At 34.7% G+C, this 21,221-nt stretch overlaps 1 protein-coding gene across 1 annotated transcript in view; it reads left to right on the plus strand.

The window, feature by feature from the left end:
- LOC150096515 (potassium voltage-gated channel subfamily KQT member 1-like) overlaps positions 1 to 21,221 on the plus strand; it is a 231,548-nt gene that overhangs the window by 77,948 nt on the left and 132,379 nt on the right. The window contains exons 6-11 of the mRNA XM_090408631.1: positions 1,868 to 1,964; positions 4,377 to 4,517; positions 7,389 to 7,499; positions 7,823 to 7,918; positions 14,242 to 14,352; positions 15,678 to 15,822. Of these exons, the coding sequence (XP_090264757.1) occupies positions 1,868 to 1,964; positions 4,377 to 4,517; positions 7,389 to 7,499; positions 7,823 to 7,918; positions 14,242 to 14,352; positions 15,678 to 15,822 (701 nt within the window). The remainder of the gene's footprint in view (positions 1 to 1,867; positions 1,965 to 4,376; positions 4,518 to 7,388; positions 7,500 to 7,822; positions 7,919 to 14,241; positions 14,353 to 15,677; positions 15,823 to 21,221) is intronic.

Genomic DNA, 21,221 nt, shown 5'->3' on the forward strand with positions numbered 1-21,221 from the left:
ATTACGGCAATAATTTCTTTTTATTACTACGGCTGGTTTTGCTTTCAGCCAACTGTAAGATTCACTTATATAAAAAAATATCTACTCAACTCCTATCCTTAGGAATCTTTTAATTACTTCTACTTCTTTAGTTTACTTCCTTGCTACCTTATAGTTCCAAAGTTCCGTTCCGACTCCCTTTACCACTACGTATCTATTTTCTCTTCTCCTCTACAAACGCCTCCCTTCACACGCGCTCGTTTATTTCCACGCGTCTCTATGACAACCGATAGACGTAAACATTCTCGCGAATATTACATTAGGTTATATAACTACATTCAGTTATTACATAACGTTAACTTTCATGAAAAGAATAAATAGAATATTTGCATTCCAATAAATGCGTAGTTAAATTACAAATATAAGTTCTTACAATATTGACAAAATAATAAATAAAACAGCTTAATAATATTTAATACAGAATCTATTTACCATTAAAACATTTCTTTGATTAAGCAATTAAATATTTGACATAATTAAGGTAGTTATATGATATCAATTACAATTTATGTTATTTACATCAAATAATATTTACAAATATAGTTCTTGTGACGGAAAGTCATGTTGGATTCTGAATCAAACAACATTTATTCTATTTTCTGCATAATTAGAATCCAACAGTAGGTTTGACTAGACGAGCAAACATAGGCCTTCGATACACAACGCAAAGCTCAATTATTGCCGCGCAAGCTAGAGACGTCTTCTGTCTACAAAAATAAAAGCCTAAATGGAATGCTTATAAATGCATGCATTTATTAACAAATAAATATTACTTCTTTCTCAAGTAATGAGCTTGCATAGCAAGCATGGAGAATTCGCCCCTGGAGGCTAGGATTGCTAAACATTTTAATGTACTAGTCAGTCGCTGGCTCTCTTACTATAGTGCACATATATTCTAAACATTTACTAAAGGTACATTCTCAAAGTCCTGTCTTCAATATGACTAATGCATGTAATTTCCTAGTTGATTATCAAACATACAACATCGGTTGTTACTTTTGCAAACAAAGTTCGGCTATTTTAACATTTATTCGGCTATTTTAACATACGAACCAGAAGAATGGAAACTTTAACAAGTTTCCATTCTTCTGATTCGTAGTTGAGTTACATTTAAATTTAAACAATGTTTCATCATAAAAAGTATATATGTTACCGCTAAAGTGCAGAAATCAGTTATTCTACAGATTATCTAGGTATTGTGCAGATTAACTAGGGTGATCCGTTAACACCGAAAATTGTTTCATTTCTCAAATTACCTAGGTAATCTGCACATTACCTACTAGGCACTCATTAAAGTGAAAATAAGATCTTTGCTGGAACAACAGCAACATTTCTGTACGCTTAAATTAACATAATGTTATTTATTTATTTTTCGATATCTAAAGAATCCAGTTAAAACAATCAACAAATTAGTTGATAGAATCAATCATCAATCAATTAAAAAACTATAATACAAAGAATCAAACGGTTTAAAATATTATTACAATTAAGGAAATGAATTTGCAAAACATAATGACACTGGCGAAACCAAACTAAAACTGGAGTGAGAGGGGGGAAGGAGTAGGGAAAGGAAATGAGAGATACAAACTTTTGAACTTTAACAATACGGAAGCCGTTAATGTGTACATTACCTAGGTAAAATGCGGAAAACTCTTGATTCCGCACGTTAACGGAGCAAATCAGTTAATCTGCAGATTAACTCGGTAATGTGCATATTAACGGCTTTCGAGCTTTAGCGGTAACATATACAATAACTGTGTTAGGGATGTTCTTGATAAAGTGCTAGTTTTGTTTTTCTAAATTCTTAATATCATATTTTTTTTTCTAGAGGGATCCGGTTTCTACAGATACTCCGAATGCTACACGTCGATCGTCAAGGAGGCACGTGGAGGCTACTCGGATCGGTGGTCTACATGCACAGACAGGTACAGCATACTACCAAATTTGTTAAGTTTATATATGTGCAAACGGTAGTCCTAAGAGTTTTTATACGCTGATGATCGCATCTAAATAAGAAAGTAAAATTATCGGTTAGAAAATAAAACAGCTTGCTTACTATTGGAGTTTTCTTGTATCTTTTCGTGATTAAATTTTACAATAAAGATATTCTCAGTAGTTTTTTCATCCTCAGTTCAGCAACTACAAGATACAGATAGTTGCAGATGAGAAACATCTACTTTTGAAGCTAAATTCTGTTTTTATTCGATACAAGAGCTCTATACCATTCGAATTTATCAACATCAGAATCTGTTATTATTTAGAATTACGACTGAAGCAGTTAAGTTAATATTCTCAATCTTATTCTTATAAGATTGAGAATATTATATAGTCAGAATCTTATAGTCAAAATCTTATTCTTTTAGGTAGTTTTGCAGAATGCAGAACTGAAGTTCCCTTGGGGACAAACTCCCCCACCTCTGCATGACAATGGTTCGTCATTTTCAAATAAAAATTTCCCCTAAAACCGTTCGTTGCATTCTAGTCGGGATTCTAACCAAGGTCTTTCCAACCATAAGGCGTCGTTGATACTGACAGAGCCAACACGATTCTTCCAAAAGTTTAAAAAAAAAAAAAAACTCAGCAAACATATTCGAAAAAAAATTGGTAACCTAGCATTATTCAGTTAATGATAAAACTATTAGAATTTTAATAAAAACTGTTTGTTAGTAGTTATCCCATCTGGTAAAGCTATTACTTAGTCGTTAACAGAAAAGTGATACATATTCGTTTCATTTGATAAGTTAACACATTCGGAAGAATAGAGTTTGCAATTAAAGGTCTTATAGAGTACCGGAAAGATTTCTTGTGCAAAACACACAAGCTGGCCGAAAAACGCATTTATTGGTAATGTCCTTATTTGTTTTTATCGGTACTACCAACCATTATCAAATTTTATGTACACAACAGCAGTTGTTTGGTATGCGATTTGCAGACGAACGAAGTGAATTTTAAATGAACTCACATTTTGGACAACGCCCAAGAGTTTTCTCACAGTACTTCGTAACTTTGTAGAATAATTGTTTATTAATGTTGATAATGTTTCGAAGATTGATTGTGGGGATTAATTACTTTGAAGGTTGGGAAAGTAATGCGAAGGAGGGAAAAAATGTGATTACATAGGTTTTATTGAGTGTTTTGCCATTTAACTCATCGGCTGAGTTAAACGTTTCTTAATTTACAAATTAACAAAAGTTAAAGATATATTTTGAATTTTTTTAAATAAATATTAGTTATTTTTTCCAGTAAAAGATGACAAAACAGGTTTTATGAAAAGAGCTGGAGAAAATTTTAAATAAGACAAAAAAAAAAAATCATCCAAATAATGGCAGTAGACAGGTAAGACAAAATTCTGTCCTAGTCCCCCCCCCCCCAACAAGTTGAACCGAAATAAGGAGAGCTCCTTCGTTTTTAAGAAGAAAGAAAAAGTGAAGTTAATTGAGGTTTAGTGTGATGATGCCCGCAGTTCATTAAGAAATTTAGTAAGTAGGCTTCTTATAGTCCAAACGCACCACCCACGTTTCATTCCTAACATAATTTCTCATCCTTTTTTTTTTTTCTTTCGTCATTTTTTTTCTCATCGATTGAACCGAATTTCCACTCCTTCCACCTCATTTAAGATTTTAATAAAATTAGTCACTTATGTGTAATATTTACTGCTTTAATAATAAATCTATTAATCTGGCTTTGCGAAAAATAATTGATGCATACGGCTTCCACAAAAGAATGCCTGCGAAATATTTATTTAAAAAATAATATAATAACAAATATTGTGAACAACAGTACAGATAATAAATTTCTTTTGTTTATTTGCAGTGAATTAGTAAAATGCATTCCAAATATAGCAACTTGGAACTTAGTTCTTGTCATGTGCTTTTCTCATTGAGTATCCGTTATTTTGTAGTTTAATTCCTTTGGCAAAGTGACTTAAAGAAATGTTGATTTTATTCTTCACTTACTCCCATATTTAAATCACTACGACGTATGTTGGAGCCGACCAGGAAATTGGACCTTTTTTTTTTAACCAACTACCTATTTTGGAAATGGTCATCCAAACTTGTCTAACTCCTGTAGGACGTTAATGTCCAATTTATCATCGTATGGATTAAGTTTGTTAGATTCGTCCAAAGTTCTTTATGCACACGAATAACTAATTGCAGTTTTGCGTACCCCTTTAAAACATTATCTGTTGCACGTCACCAGCTTGACAATTGATTATGAGACAGGTGCGAGTGCACACAAAACTCGATTAATTGAACAACTATGTTACGGTTATGTAACACATTTAAAAATTCCCAAAGAAAATTTGTTAATAAACCATAAAAAATTGTCATTTTTAGGAACTCCTAACTACATTGTACATAGGCTTCCTTGGGCTGATCTTCTCTTCATACTTCATGTACCTGGCTGAAAAGGATGTTGTGGGTCCCGCTGGTGAAAAAGACTTCGAGAGTTATGCGGACTCCCTGTGGTGGGGAGTGGTAAGTTTAGATAAACTTAATACTTTGAATGAACTTAACAAATTTAATGACTGTTGTAAATGCTTTAATTATATTTTATTTAACAGACGGTTTAAATATTTCTGCTTCTCAGTCTTACTTATTCAGAGTAACTCCGCAGTAACGGAATACATATTAACAACATACCGTATTGGTTTATGCGAATCCTACTCAACAAAAGTGTACTTATAGTATTGTTTTAGAACCGTGAGTTGAATTAAGGTTTGGATAATCAAAAAACATATTCTAGAGATCAAACATGGTACTTTTTTTCAAGCCACTTTAGGCCTTCAGTAAGCGGGATGGTATGCACTGGGCAATGATGTTTAAGTACCGTCTGAAGATATTCACAATTATATTGCACTGAGATTCGAATCCACAGCTTATTGGTTAGAGAGCGTAGACGATAACCATTCGTCTAAGCAATAATATATATATATATTTAAACATTAAATCATCTGTAATAGATTCCTATACTTATAGTGTCGACAATCAACTAAAGTTTCGCCGGAGCCACTGCTATCATTCTCAAAAATCAGACAATGTTCCCACTATAATCCCCCCCCCCCCACACACACACACATGGTGTTAAAGATGCATTAGATATATACGCAATACAAATACGGTTTGCTTGCATAAATCTGATGGGCATCATGACGTCAGCTCAGGTATTCAGTTCACTGACCATACGTCACGTAGTCAGTTTCATTTTGTGTGTAGTATTTGTATGCCAACTGACAGTTGTGATACTGCTTGAAATATCTTAGGAAATAGTTACTGAATTGAATTCTTTAAACTCTATACTTGACCTTTTGTTCCGGATAATTTATAATTGAAATGTTAGCAAGGCACGGAAATTTACCGTCAAGTTCGAGAAACAGGTTTCTGAACATTTGAAAAGTTTAAATGATTAACGACTGGTACATGGTGACTAATCATTACATGTCCATTAGTCACATGTTAAATTCCGACATCCAGTTTACTTAGCTTCCCTTCCCCAGTTCCGCATTACTAGTAACTCATGGCAGAATTAAAACCACTAAAAAGCAGTACCACAAGCATGTCACGTGTTCGTTTTCATTTATCCCACATGCTGAAAGAAAAGTAATTTCAATGCTTTTTGTTTTTAATAGCTGCAGTACTTCTAAGAAACATGAAATGATTAATGATTTCTTAAATTTTTTTTTGAATAGCAATATCTTTCTTACCATCTTAAGCATACAATCTATTCATGTTTTTTTTTTTTATATTTGAAGCCTTTAGTAATTCATTATTCCACTTTTCCTTATTCTACATTTTATTCATGAGTGACATTAAATTAACGTGTTTATAATTCTTATTCTACATTTTTTAATGTTTTATTTTACATTTTGCAGTAACAAGTGAGTGGTTACTCTCTATATCAACTCCTGGGTAGCTTTAACATGACCTCAGTTGGTTTCTTGACTAATAGGTCCAAGCTGGTGTTGTTCAGAATCTCCTGGTAATTACCATGTATAGCGACTTTGTATTTTTAAAAATTGTTGATAAGAAGTACAAATCCACGTTGTTTAAATATCTGACGCACTGAGATTCATCTGCTACCTCAAGATATTAACGAATTCACATTGGATCTGGATACAAATAAAGATAGTTTTGCGAGGAAAAAGTGTGGATTATGGAATTTGGGGGGGGGGGACGCCCAAGTTAAAAGGACTACTCGTGTAATACTGATCTCATTTGAAATACCACGCCACTCTGTGTTTGCCAGAAGCATCTCCTGAGAGTAGAATGGCCTTTTATACCAGCCTTTCTCAATCACGTTGGAAAAAAAATAATCATATAAACAATTCTTGGAAATCTTGATCACTTTTCAGAAATAATATAATTCCGCAGCATGGTGAAATAAGCCACTCCATTCACAATAGTGCTATTCCAAGAAGAATGGGCCAATTATTCCTGATTTTCCTGGAGCGCAGTGAAATTCACTTAAGCAATATCTCCTCCCTGCTCCCAAATTTCCTACGGTTTCTCTTTTCCCCATGGCTGTTAACTTTGCAATGATCGCAGAACGTGTCTTGAATAGTAGCATTCTACTTCCAGCAACATTTCATGTACTACTTCTCTATGAATAGCTAGTTCCAACGAAATCCAGCTTATTAATTTTTGTTAACTGCCAGTAAAAACTTGCTCTATAGGCAACGCAGTCAGTCTTTATCCTGGGACTTCCAATTCGTGACTTTTCAATGAAATGCCGGTGTTTTTTTAAGTCCAGTTGTAACTGAATTTCAGTGGGAGCGCTTCCTTCTTGTCATGGGTGCTGAATTTCTTATAATGGCTGATGCAGCCTTAAGCTCAGCGAACACAATTGACCTTTTCTTCAATTGAAGCTATTATCTGGAAAATAAGAGAAAAAAAAATTAGAACAATGAATCACTAACATATTTATTTAAATCTTCAATCAACTTATTCTGTTGCATTTTGAAGAAAGTTTTTAAAATTCACACTGCACAAGAACTTTATAAAGACCCTAAAGTGGTCCTCCAGGAGCAAAGATTCCTTGGTACACGGCAGGTAAAAATATCCCTACATATGCAGTTATCTTATATACTTGTATTTATTTCGACCAGAAGTTACATCGCAGCCTAGTTTGTTTTTTTTTTTATGACAAAATGAAAGGAACTTAATGATGGCTGTTGAATATTTGAACCGTGTTCTGAGTGTATTGATTTATAGCTGTCAAGTGCCTCTAAAAACACGATGGTAGCATTATTCTCTTCCAGCTAGAGAGAGAAGGGAGACCAGAACTTTGTTACACATACAATCAGAACTCCTTCAATAAACTGATTATTTATTTTTTTTTTAATTTTTCAGGTCACCATGATGACGATAGGTTATGGCGACAAGGTACCTCGTACTTGGTTTGGTCGTGTTCTGGCTTGTATTTCTGCAATTTTCACTGTGTCTTTCTTTGCTTTACCCGCGGTAAGTGAGCGAACAAAATCTCCAAGTATCTTAAAGTTGCACACGAGGTGGACATTTTAAGTATGTTCAGCTGTGATGCAGCACTTTTTTTTTTTTATTAATAAAGTAGTAATATTTCTCAGTCAATGTTTAAAAAAGCGAATGATAGAAAAACAGCCTCACTCAGAGGAACTTTATGCTCCTACTAGGAGAAAAATCGTAATATTTTGAAGTTTTTACTGTCATTTGCAGTGAATTTATTAAAGTATATTTATTTTCTGAGTGAAATTAAATATTAGTGGTCTTTAAAAATGTAACGTTCATGTGTGCTTCAATGTTTACAGGGTATTTTAGGTTCCGGTTTTGCATTGAAAGTTCAACAGCAACAGAGACAAAAACATTTCAGTAGACAGATACCCGCTGCTGCCACCCTTATCCAGGTATGCGATTTATTTATTTACTTTTCCACGTTATGTGGATTTTTTGCTAAAATTTAGTATTCACTTTACTTCTCTACCAGATCGCATATTTTAATGCCTTTGCACGCGGCAATCAGTTCAAAAAATATTGAAGGTGGGGAAGAGGGCCACGAAATGCATTCGTGATGTCTTTACGTAGTAAATATCTTTTTAAAGATTTATTATTATTCATGGCCCACATTTCATAATGGCAAAAATATTGGACTGTACTAGTTAACAGTAGATACTCATGCTCCATTTCAGGAGGAGTTGCACGGACGAATTCCACTCGTTTACAGAGCACGAGTGTAATAGTTTGATTCCATAGTTATTTCAATGCATAGAATACAAAGAATATGGGTCAGAGCCCTATTTCGGAAATATACCTACTCAGGGCGTGTTCTGTCTACAAAATTACAACGAAATTATAGTTTCTCCTCATAGTAAAATGAGATTTTGAGTTTAGATTGCTAAATGCATTTCACGGTATATAGGTAATGTGTGTTTAGCTTGTGTTGTATACGATGCTAAACTGTATAAACAAATAATGGAAAGATTTAGTTCATTCTATTGAAAATAGCTATAGAAAAATCTAAAGGCTACTAACGAAATGCTATATTATTGTTAGGTTCAATTGACTTGTGGATTTTGGATTTATAAGATATATAACAGAAATGCAGCGCTAACATTTGAAAAATTTGAAAGACAAAAGAGAGGAACTGATCTGATAGTAGTCGCTGTTCGTAGCCCAATTTTCTTGTTTTTTGAGGTATAATAGTTTTTCGTGATATCTCGAGTGAAATCTAAGGTTCCTAATGGCTTAGTTTGGTTTAGGCCAGCCAAAACTAACACTGATGGGTGACAACTGACTGACTACGTGACTATCATGGTTTGTTTCGATGTAGCAAGACAAAATTGACTGACAGTTCAGTTTTCGTCGAGCAATACTCTTGCTGTGATCAACGATATACTGGTGAGGGACAGCTGGTTCCCTTACTTCTTGTAGAGGGAACGACGTTTGGCGCATTCGTTTCCGTACTGTTTTTAAAAAATGTATAATAGATTGTAATGAAATTAGCTTGGTATAATGTTCGTTCATCGTCATCGTACATATCAAGGATTTAGGCCTAGCGTGGCCTGTTCCGGCCTTAGAAGTCATCGTTGAATCTTTTAAGAGGACGCCCTTGTTTTCTTTTTCCTAATGGCTTGTACTTTAAGGCTTGTTTTTGGTAATCTTTCTATTTTCGTTTTATGTATGTATGCTATGCATGCATGTATGTATGCTATGCATGTATGTATGCTATGCATGTATGTATGCCATGTATGTATGCTATGCATGCATGTATGTATGCTATGCATGTATGTATGCTATGCATGTATGTATGCTATGCATGTATGCTATGCATGTATGCATGTATGCTATGCATGTATGTATGTATGCTATGCATGCATGCTACTGTTCAAGTAACTTGAAAGGTTGATGTGAGCGACACATTTGTGTATGTATATATTTGTGTATTTGTGTATTATGATACATACACATCAACCTTTCAAGTTACTTGAACAGTAGCATGCATGCATGCATTATTGCGCACATGCATGCATGCTACTGTTCAAGTAACTTGAAAGGTTGATGTGAGCGACACATTTGTTACGGACAAACCGTCAATAACTACTTCCGTTAACTTAGTTTGGTTGCTATTAAATGTAAAGTAAGCAGACATGCAGAAGCAAGCTCAGTGACAAGTCGTAGGAAGAAGTAATCTCATCATCTTACGCCTAGCAATTAATGCTATTATTCTTGCATACCTGAGATTAAATTTCGGCTTACTATGCAATGGCCACCTCACCTAATGAATGTTAGTCGGCGATCACCTAGTAGTAGAGTAGCGACCTCTGTATTGCGCACATGCAGTGCAATTTTTATGTTTTCATAAAATAAAATGACTTTGAATTTTGATGAAATTGGCAACCATTACTTAATTTATCCAGCTATTTCGATTTTGTGTCAGTAGGACCATTTAAAAGCAGCGATAAGATTAAACGGATCCTTCTTTTTCGCCTTGAGTGTTCGTGAGTAGGCTTTAAGGCCACAGACGAAAGACCCTTATACGTTCGATACGATTGTTTTAAAATTGTTTAAACAGCTGATTTCAGAAACATGCGAGTAGTATTTTAATCTCGTAGTTCAACAAAATGATCAGTAGAACTTATACGAGTACTTTAAAATAAATATTACTTAATATTAGGGAAACATTCTTTCTCATATATTATTCTATGGGAATGCCCTCAATCTGAGCAACAGTGGGGAACGCCTCGGGCTGCCTGATTTTCAGGAAGCAAATTTTATGATTTTTAACTTTGTCATTTCTCCATTAAACATTGTCAACCTCTATAGTGTATTGGAATTCATAGGTAGATTAAATTCAGAACCATAACCAAACATTGTATTCTTCGAGAATATGTTTCTGATTTCTGATAAACAGCGATCTGAAAAGGAGTAACAGGATTAATATTTCTAAGAAATGAACGATCCAGAGCAGTTGATATTTTGTAATGCTATACCATTACATACGAGATAATTTGGGCCCTGAAATAAATCTTTCCGTATCTTAGCGGTAAATAAATTGATAATATACAGCATAATATCATAAATAAATTGTTCTTTTATTTTTTTGTAAAAAAAAATACATTAAGGTCTTGCCTGTGGATAGTAATATGCGGGTAAAACAGTATGATGCGAACAGTAATAATCTTTATAGGTTTAGAAAACCTGTTATTGCACGTGATTAAGTAATAATGGCAAGTTTTATTAGTTCGGAATTTAACAGTTCGGAAATGGTCTGATTACAACAACAAAAAAGGGCATATGTTAAACTAAACGGGTACTGTAGACTACAGGTAAACAACGCAGAGACCGGAAGGCGTCAGTATATGCCTGTATAGGCGTCAGTCAGTGGAATAGATCTTAACAGAAGTTAAGTAGAATACAATTCTGAGCTGCGTAAAATAATAAAAATTAACTGACATGCTAGAATCTTCAGAACAAGGAAAATCAGAATTACAATATAAAACAATGAGTTTGAAATGAGTGATCAAATAAGTTGCTGTTTATTAAAGATGAAAATGTAGTACTGATTAAAGGCAAAGAACAGATCATAAAAAGACTAGAAACTTTCTTTGTCAAATTATATGATGACCTCCAAAACTTACCTTTTTAAAAGATATTCAGTATGCAGTTAGAAGCATGAATATTGGAAAAGTACTAGGTAAAGATGAAATACCGATAGAAGTCTCTAAGGCAGGTGGCGAACCAGTTATGCGTGTAGTAAGTAAAATTTGTACAACCTGTCTAAGTATGGGAGATAATAGCATTGTTAAAAAGAGTTGGAATAATGCTCTCCATATTATAATTTTTAAAAGGGAGATAGACTGCCTCCTTGCAATAATATAGTTTTTTTTGTTTGTTTACAAATATCGTTACGAACAGAGTACAAAATAAATTAAATTTTCGCCAATCTCTCGAGAAATCAGAAGATTCAGGAAACAAAATACAGCGCTATTAATTGTATATATGTAATAAGACAAATCATTGAAAAGAAGAATGAATATCAAAAACCCTCAGGTTTATTGATTTAAAAAACGCATTTGATTCAGTTTCAACGTTAGATGTTTCTAGAAGCCCTAAAAATCAAGGAAATGAAAAATAATTGATATACTTAATCACATAAATTCAAATGCATCTTTAAAATCAAGAACAAGTATGAAATTTTTATATAAAAAAAGAAAGTTAGGAAAATACCATTTCACTTGAACTCTTTACCTCTAAACCCTTTTAAAGCTTCTAAAACTTTTTCGAAATCTGCATTGAAAAATTTGGGAAATTATAGTAATTTGGAAAGAACTAAATAACTTGCGATTTACTGATCGTAAGTAATTTAGTTCTTACTGATGATTTACTCTTTTTAGGAAAGAGCAGAAATTGATCAAAAAAAGATCATTGAATTGAATGCGAAAATTAAAGGAATGGTTTAAATTTAAACAATGATTTAACCAAAATAATCTATAATAAATAGATAACCAAAAAAAAAAAAAAATAGTATATATCGAACACATGTGATATAGTCCGTCTCGTCTTTACTCAAGGCGGATCACACAGTAAAGAAAGACTGTAAGGAAGAGGTTATACGAAGGATTCAAATTGTTTGGGTAACGTTTAAAAACGCCGTGAAACACTCAAAGGAGACATCGCAATCCACCTTAAAAGAAAAATGTCAGACAGTTGTATTCTTCTAGTCATAATATAAGGAAGTGAAACATAGACCTCAACTAAAATTTGACCAACAAGTTTGATTACCCAGAGAAAAACGAAAGACCACTGCTTGATATTACCATTCAAGATAGAAATCAGAATACTTAAGTCAGAGCTCAGACCAGGGTGAGAGACATTGTAACGAACATTAAAACTGTACATGGCAATGGACAGGTCACACTGAAAGGAGTAAGACTCAAAAATGGAGAAAGTTAATAACTGAATGGTATCACAGAAATGGAAAGAGTTACAGGAAGACCAGAGAGGCTGTGAGAGGATTAGATTAAAGTGATGGCAGTGGCATAGAAAAGCTCAAGATAAAAGAAAATGGAGGGCTTTGAGGGGAAATCTTCCTCCGGCAGCGGACAGAAAATGGCCGATGACTACGTAACAATGATGCAATCGAACAGATGATACGGGGAAGTGGCCACCCTGCTGCTACTAGTAAGGGTGGGGCTGTGAAATTATAGTTACTGCATAGTAAGCAAAGTTATTAATAGCCAAAGTTGATATAGCAGATGTAAAAGCGAAGGACATTAATTTGGCAATTATAGGTTCTGGGAAATACTCCAAATTAAGCAGGTTATTTTGCATGGCCTAGGGCGCAAAAAAAATCGTGATTTTCCATTGCGAAATAATTTCGGAGAATAAATTGAAGAAACATGTTCTAAAGGAAGATGAGTATTTGTAAGATAGTGTTTAAGAAATACTCCTATGATTAGTGGGGTGTTGCTATTAAAATTTGCGAACTATGTGAGTCACTCACGGATGGGCGAAAGGTGTTCTTCCTCAAGAACCAAAACGGTGAATTTTTGGACAATATGTATTATGGAATGTAAAAGAAATTGGAAATGTTCAAAACGTCAATGGTCGAAAGTTTCTGAACCATTCACATCGCGAACTGGCATAGTATAGTCCTATAAACATGGCAATAACTGATCTTCGTATTCATAGAAAGGTTCTAAACTCGGCTATAAATACATAAATAAATCCCCTAGTGCCTTTTTAGGAATAAAAGGCGACGAGTGTCTGTATTTTATTTGCTATTTAAGCGATACTGCCCGACTTCCTGTTTGACTACTATCACAGAGAAGTGGTATCTGCCAAAACCGGTTACTAATGAAAATATTGTGGAACAAATACGTTTAGAATTTTTCACCAGTGAATAGACAAATTGAAAATCTTTGACACTTTTACTTTATAAGTAATCATTTTTCTATAAAACTAACATTATCTGTAGAATCTTATTTTTTCTATTTATTCCGAAATTTGGGAACGCCGTTACCTCTCCAAATACAAATGTGGGAGAGGCGGTTACGTCGAGCTAATAATTATAAACATGTCAGGCAATTATTAAATATTGGGCAGTGTAGAGTTGTTTTTCTAAGTGTTTTTGCATCATTTCATTCGATATTTACATTAAACTATGAAAATGATATCAAACAGCTTATAGGGTCTCTGTTTATTTGAATCAAGATACATTGCTGAAACAGGTGTTTCTATTTAGTTAACGTGTTCATGATCCAATGTTAATGAACTTAGCTATAAAATAAATAAATAGCATTTGCTCTGACATATTTTACGTTTTAGTACTTAAGTTTTTCATTGTTTCATAAAACTTGTTAATTAGTGATTAGTATTTTGTTAGGCTAATAATTCTCTCGCGAACAAATATTAAGTTGTACAAACTTCTCAAGAAACGCTTATACTTTTTAATGATGACTGGAATAAACTTTGTTTATTACAAGTCTGATACTGGAATTTTATATATAGCGGAAACTAATTTTAATGCTATCCATTATTCATTGCTGTTTTCTACCTTGCGATGATGTTCATCAGTGAATGCCCCATTAATTAAAGCAACTTAACATGTCTTTCTTTACGAAAAGTAGTGGTGTATTAATACTGGAAGGTGCTGTGGAGAACATTGACAACTGAAACAACTGCTCCATACAGTCTTGCCTATAGTTACGTTTTCCCCCATCTTTTTTAGTGCCTTTGGAGATGTTATGCTGCTGACAAAAGCTTCAAGTCGGTGGCTACATGGGAAATCCATCTGAGAAGCAGGAGACGTGATGAAGATAATGTAAATAGTCCTAATAAGGTGAGTATGTCATTAAGATTAGAATCCCGTGTAATGAGAAATACTTGTGTGTGTGTGGGGGGGGGTGTTATGATATGCAATTAATACAAATGGAGGGGAAAATATGACTAAAAAGTTTGTTATGAGTATGGTTAAAAAACTAATCAATCGAATTCCATCTCAATCATATGTTAATTTAAAATAATTTGGAGGCAGATTGTTAAAAACCATTGACATGCTGCATTTTCCAATCCCACACACTGATGTGGATACTTGCGAAAGCCTATGGGTTGCATTATCATTTTCATTCTCTTGTGCTACACCACCTCTACCATGCTTATCGAAGATATGGTGAAGCGTTAAGACTTTTGTTCTCCAGGGTTTTTGTTTCTGGCTTAATCTAACCTTCATTTCATCCTAAGGAACTAATTATGTCTCGCTCTCACTCGCTCTCGTGGGATAAAATTGCCATAGAAAGCTTTTTATTAAAATAAGTATTAAATGTTATGTCAAACATCTGTTGCATTCAATCTTCCTTATAAATTATTCGTTTCTACTAATTCATGCTATCCCATCCAGGAATGAATGTAATCCTACAGTTCATGAGGAGTATCGTAATGCGCTTACTACCCAAGAGAGAGTAAGCACATTAAGCACTTATTACCATCTCTTACAGGCTGATGAAAACTACCTATCACCCTAGACACAAATCTCCATGTCACAGATGAATTAGATCCTGCAGATTAGAAAGCAAGATGTTACCTGTTTGGTTATCAATATTCACATGTTCTGCTATGTCTATTCATTCGCGTGTGTTTTCTTATGGTAGGTTTGTTTCTTTTTACAAGATAAAAAGAAAAAAAAAAACAAGTTTCTGGGAAGGGTTAAGTTAAAAACCCTTCACCACTCCATACGAGACAATTAATTCTCCCTCAGTGAAAACTCCTTACAATGTTTCTTGGGGTCTAGATGGGATTCTATTATGGGTATTTTCCAATAAAGAGTACCGTAGATACTCGCTTCAGTGGAAGCTCATGTCTCTTATACACACAAATAAATAAGAATTACCTTCATACCATATAAAGTTCATATAGAGATATGGTGAATTAGAGCATCATTGATTTCATGTTTCATCTCTAAAAGCGTTTGATGGTAGCAGATAATCAGAGAAACAGTACATCAGTAGGCTTACAATAACTTCCCTAGTATTTCTGGAAGAACGAGCGCTAGAATATAAAAAAGCTGTTGGAAATACGTTGTGCGAAATTAAGTTTGTAATGTGATTTTGTTAACGACTGCCTAGTAGGTAATACTTTCTCCAAAAATGTCTGTATGATCTCTTGCAGGTGAGTAAGACAATCGCTGCCCTTCGAAGACGTCGACACAAGTCAAAACCTGAAGCCAGAACACCAGATATTCAGAAGGACAGTAGACCAGAATTCCACAGGCGAAGTCTTGAAGATGTTGCTGTTGACATTGAACCAAAGGGTGGTAATTATTGAATTTGTGATTGAGTGGAACGAATAAAGGACGAATACTCGTTTTTGTTTTTTTCTAGTTAGTCACATAATACAGTGTGTTGCTGAACAATGGCATACCTAAGTAGAGGACATGTTTTTCCCTAGTTAAATTTTGTTGATTAATCTTAAAACTAATTTTGTATCACTTAAAAGATGGGAATTCGGCAAGAATTCTGCATTTTGTCAAAATGCGGACAACCCTGCGTCATTCTTAACTTGCACAATGACATATACCATCATAGCAATTTCCAGTTGATATTTTTTTTTAATGAAAAATTGGTTTGGAAACGTTTTGTAATATTTATAAATTCATATATCAACGAATTACAGGAACAACATTGAACTTTAGCCTTATAAATAGTCTCGGTGAAAGCCTGACGTGTTTTCACCGAGACTATAGCAAGCAAAAACATAATTGCATTGTTCAATGATAGCTTTTTGAAAGGCAGTTCTGCAATCACTGGAAATGAGCCAATTAAAGTGCGTTATAATGATAGTCCGAAATTTTCAGATGCCCCCAATTCCATATTCAGTACATTATAAACATTTCTATTGCTTTTGCATCATAGAAAAACATATTGGTATAAAAACTGATGTATCATCTGTTTACAAGCTGAATATGAATAAACATCTGCGTTTTATTCAACCGCTCAAGCATAGATATGGTTCATTACAGAGTTTTTCACCTTTCTCAACATTCAGGCGTTCAACTTGAATATAAAAAAAAAGCCACAAAAAGGTCAGTATTTTTCTTTAAAGCAATACTGACTAGAAATTTAATTTTGCAAATGACATCTGTTTAATGCATGCGTCAAAATTATCTCATAGATTTATAATTTTAACTGCAATAACAGACTTTAAATTTTAACTTTACGAATTTTAAAGATACGTACATTAACTTAACTTTTGAGTTTGTATTGATACACGCAAAGATTTAGTTGCGATGACAATTCTCTCACCAATCTGATGCCAATGATGAGCTTCACTTGTTTAACTGTCAACATTTTATTATTAACATGGTAAATTTTTATTAGTACAAAAAATAAGTTATTGTATTTCTGCTTATAATGCTTTGCTTGACTTGCAGTGTACTGTAGTTTGCTATCATTAGATCATTTCTTGATGTGTCGTCTTTGTGTTGTTGCTTTGTACTGTAGTGTATCATACGCTGGCTCTGTCGTCTACCTTTGGCATCTCAGAGACCCCCAAATCTAAACTGTCACCTGCAAAAAAAGGATTTCCCATTCGTCTGCTTCGTATGTCTTCTCACATCCCAATGTCGAAGTCCCGCACCTTTGATCTGGCAGATGCTGGTAGGACGCTTATAGTATTAGTCATAGTTGCTTATTGTGTAGTGTGCGGTAACCTTCATGTGCATTTACGATAAGGTCACACTGGTACATAAATGGAAATTCAGATGGTAGTTCACATCACTCATTTCAGTATAGAACTTGTAGGCAAAAATTCATTTTTAACCAGACAATTGATGATCTGCAAATTAGAAATAGCGTTCTAATTGTAAAGAAGCACCTTGTTGATATAGACGCCATGGGGGGGGGGGGTTCATTGTACCACTGTCTGCAGTGTTACCATTTTTTTCCCTCCCACAGCCTCTGACTGTGTAAGTACAGTGATGGTGCAATGGAGCCTTCCAAACTGATCGTTACAAGTTAGCATTGTGAATGAAGCAGTTCTGAAGGTCTGTCCTGTTGTTATTTCAATAAGTTTATTTTTTCTTCATTTGTTAAGTATTCATATCAAAATTTTCAGTTTCTTTCAGCCAATTGCAGTTACCTAAGCATGAAATAGTTAACTGTTCCCTTCAACATTTTTGGCAGAAAAATTTTGGAAATTAAAAAAATTAGAAATCCAGGTCGCTCAGTGAAAACATTTGGCCATGCATGCAAAACAAAATTCAGGCCATATCAAGAACAACTATTCGGCATTCGTACAGTATCTATCATACTTTCTTTGAACTCATTTACAGTCATGCCACCCACAACAAACTCTGGCAGCTTATTTCACTCATCCAACACTCTCCAAGTAAAAACCTAGTTCTAACACTCTTGCTTACTACACTTTTGCTCAGTTTCCATTGATGGCCCCTAGTTCTCCACTCATCAGACCTTTTCTGAAAAATTTCCTCTGAATTAATCTTGTAAAAACCCTTTAGTAATTCGAATATCTCAATTATATCATCCCTTTTCTGCCTATCAACGAATTTCTGTAACCCACAGATCTTCAACCTGTTCTTGTAAGGTTCATCTGGTCACTCACCTCTGGATCCTCTCTACCTCCTCCCAATCAAGAAGAAACCAGGAGCCCAGTAGTCAAGATGGGGCCTTATCAAGGCTCGATAAAGAGGAACAATAACTTGCTTATCTCTGCTCGTCAAAGTACTATTCAGTAACCAAGTGATCTGATGAACTGATTTGACCACTTTTGCTATGTGCACCCTAAACTTCAACTCCCTATCCACCAACACACCCAAATCTCTGGCTAGCTTCATCAACCTCCTAGAGTACAGTTCCACCAATGTGATATACTGCTGCTAATTATTTCATCCCAAAATGCATAACCTTACACTTTGCTACATTAAACTAACATCCATTCTAATTAGACCAGACTGCCGATCTATCCAAATCATCCTGAAAAATTTTGACATCATCTGCATTCACTATTGCTGTACCCAACTTTGCATCATCAGCATATAAATGAACAGGTCCTCTCAGATCCTTTCCCATATCATTAATGAACAAATTAAATAGCAGTGGTCCAAGAACAGAACCCTGCGGCACTACTAGCAACAGCCCTTCTTTTGGACTCTACTCCTGAATAACCTACTCTCTGATATCTCTCCATCAACCACCCTCCTATCCATCTCACAACCCTATATCCATCTCCATGTGCTTCAGTTTACTGATTAGAATTCCATGTGGTATCCTGTCAAAGGCCTTAGCAAAGTCCAGCAGTATTACTGTAAATCCATTACCCTTATCCAGTTCAGCCGTCACTGTATTTAAAACGTGAGCAAGTCACTGAGGCCTGATCTACCCTTTACAAAACCATGCTGTACTCAATACAGTATCCCATTTTCATCTATCTATTCCTGTATTTTGCTCTTGACTAATATCTCCAAAATCTTGACAACTATTCCTGATATGCTGATCGGCCTGTAATTTGCAACAGCAGTCTTGGAACCTCCTTTATGCTATGGAATTGTTTTATTGTTTTTCCCGCTTTCTCGGGACTAACCCAGAACTGAGACTTAAATTAAACAATATGGTCAAGAGAACTGACAATTCCTTGCCGCTTCAAGTAAAATTCGAGCTTGTATACCATCCAATCCCACAGATGTATTTACATTAAGGTTCTGTAATATACTATTCACCTCCATTTCATTGACTTCAATTCCTGTATCAGTCATTAATCCCATTCCTGCAATATCACAGCCTGGATGATGTACTCTCCAAAGTATTCACTTAGTAATTCTACTGTTTCATCTGATTCAGTTACCTCCCTGCCATCGACATTCCTTAGAATCATTTTGCCGTATACATTTTTTCTTTTACTTGCAGCATATCGAAAGAACTGTTTCGGATTCACTTTAGCTTGCATTGCTAATTTACTTTCATAATCTGCTTTAGCTTTTTTTTTTACCACACTACCCCTTCTGGCCTGTGCTTTGTAATGTTCGTGTGACTGCAAGTCGCCTTTCTCCTTAAATTCCATCCACAATTGTTTCTTTTTTTTTTTTTTGCAGCTCAAGCTTAATAGTGTTATTCATCCATTTAACTCCCAGTTGATTTACTCTCCGGACTCTATGTATGCAGTAAGCCATTACCTCCCTCAAATGCTCCTTAACCACTTCCAATGCACCATCAACATCCAAGCCTTGCAGTTTAACATGCCATGGCACTGATCCAAGCTATCGCCTAAGCTCATCATACTTACCAGCCCAATAATTCCACATGTATCCTGTCTTAATTGAAAATTCCACACATTTAGCCACTTCCCAACTCAAGACCTTATGATCACCCTCACGAATTGGTGACAATATGGTCATATTCATAATAGTCAATTTCTCAGATGCAATTACTAGGTCAAGCACTCTCGAACCCCTAGTATATTCCATTACATGTTGTCTCAGGTAGTTATTCCTTAGTAACTGCATAAAATTCATTTCCTTCCTCCCATTTGTCCTCTCCTCCCTCCAATCAATGTAACCATAATTGAAATCCCCCATAATAATTACATATCCTCCACTCATTGAGTCTGTTTGCCTATGCATATTGTCTCCATCTATTCCGCCTGATCTATAGCAGCACCCAACTGTAAATTTTGTTCTGCTGACTTCAGTCTCATACCAGATAGCCTCAAATGTGCTATTTTCACTATCCTGAAATTGAACTTCTATTCTCTTTGGCTGCAGTTCATCAACTATCATCAATAACACTCCTCCCGCCATTCTTTTCTCTCTGTCTTTCCTGAATACTAGGGGCGGCTCGTGCATAGGCACTGCGGAACTACAGCACCCCGAATTTTTCTCGATATATAAATATATTTATTAATTTATTTATATTTTCCTGAATATTTAATTTTATCATCAACAATCCTATACAATTATCTTATTTTGTATAAAAAATAAATAAAAATCCATCTTGTAGCACTTACGAGGGACGCTAGCAGCACTGTGTTTTAACATATTGCTACCCGCTCAAGCATATGCACGTCATAGTGAGATGGGAGCTATTAGCGTAATGCGGTGCTGTCCGTCGCGCAGTTTCACTGTTGTTTATATGCAGTTTGCCAGTAGTAGAATGTTCGTAGTGCTTATCGTGTTTACTCCGTCTCTTTAAATATTTGGACATTACAATTAAAGACATAACATTTGTTATAGTTTTTATTTTAGAACATAATGGATTTTATTTTTAAATAATTTTGAATTAACTAAACTGTATAATTTTATCGATAATAAACAATATCTTTTCATGAAACAAAATAAGAAGAATATATTTTATTTTTAAGTAATTTTGAATTATACCACAGTATAATTTTATCGATAATAAACAATATTGTGTTTCATTTTTAATTTTTTTAAAAAATTTTTACCATAATTTTTTGATATTTTTTTCCAAACACGTGGTGTGTAGCTCAGTGGATGTGGTGTTTGCACACCACGGCGCTTGGCCGCACGAAGGAACACTTGGTTTCGAGTATAATCAGCAACTAGAGGAAATTTTTCCAAGCCTTTTTTTGACTGGTTCCCGAGTTAGTCGATCTCTGGCACCGGCAAGCGGGTTTTTCGTCCCGTAAACTCAAGAAAATCGACCATAGAATCCACATTATTTCAGACATTAAATATGAGTG

The sequence above is a fragment of the Typopeltis vanoorti genome, chromosome 18 (genome assembly GCF_054136105.1).
Source record: "Typopeltis vanoorti isolate ZY-2024b chromosome 18, IOZ_Tvanoo_1.0, whole genome shotgun sequence".
Classification (NCBI taxonomy): domain Eukaryota; kingdom Metazoa; phylum Arthropoda; class Arachnida; order Uropygi; family Thelyphonidae; genus Typopeltis; species Typopeltis vanoorti.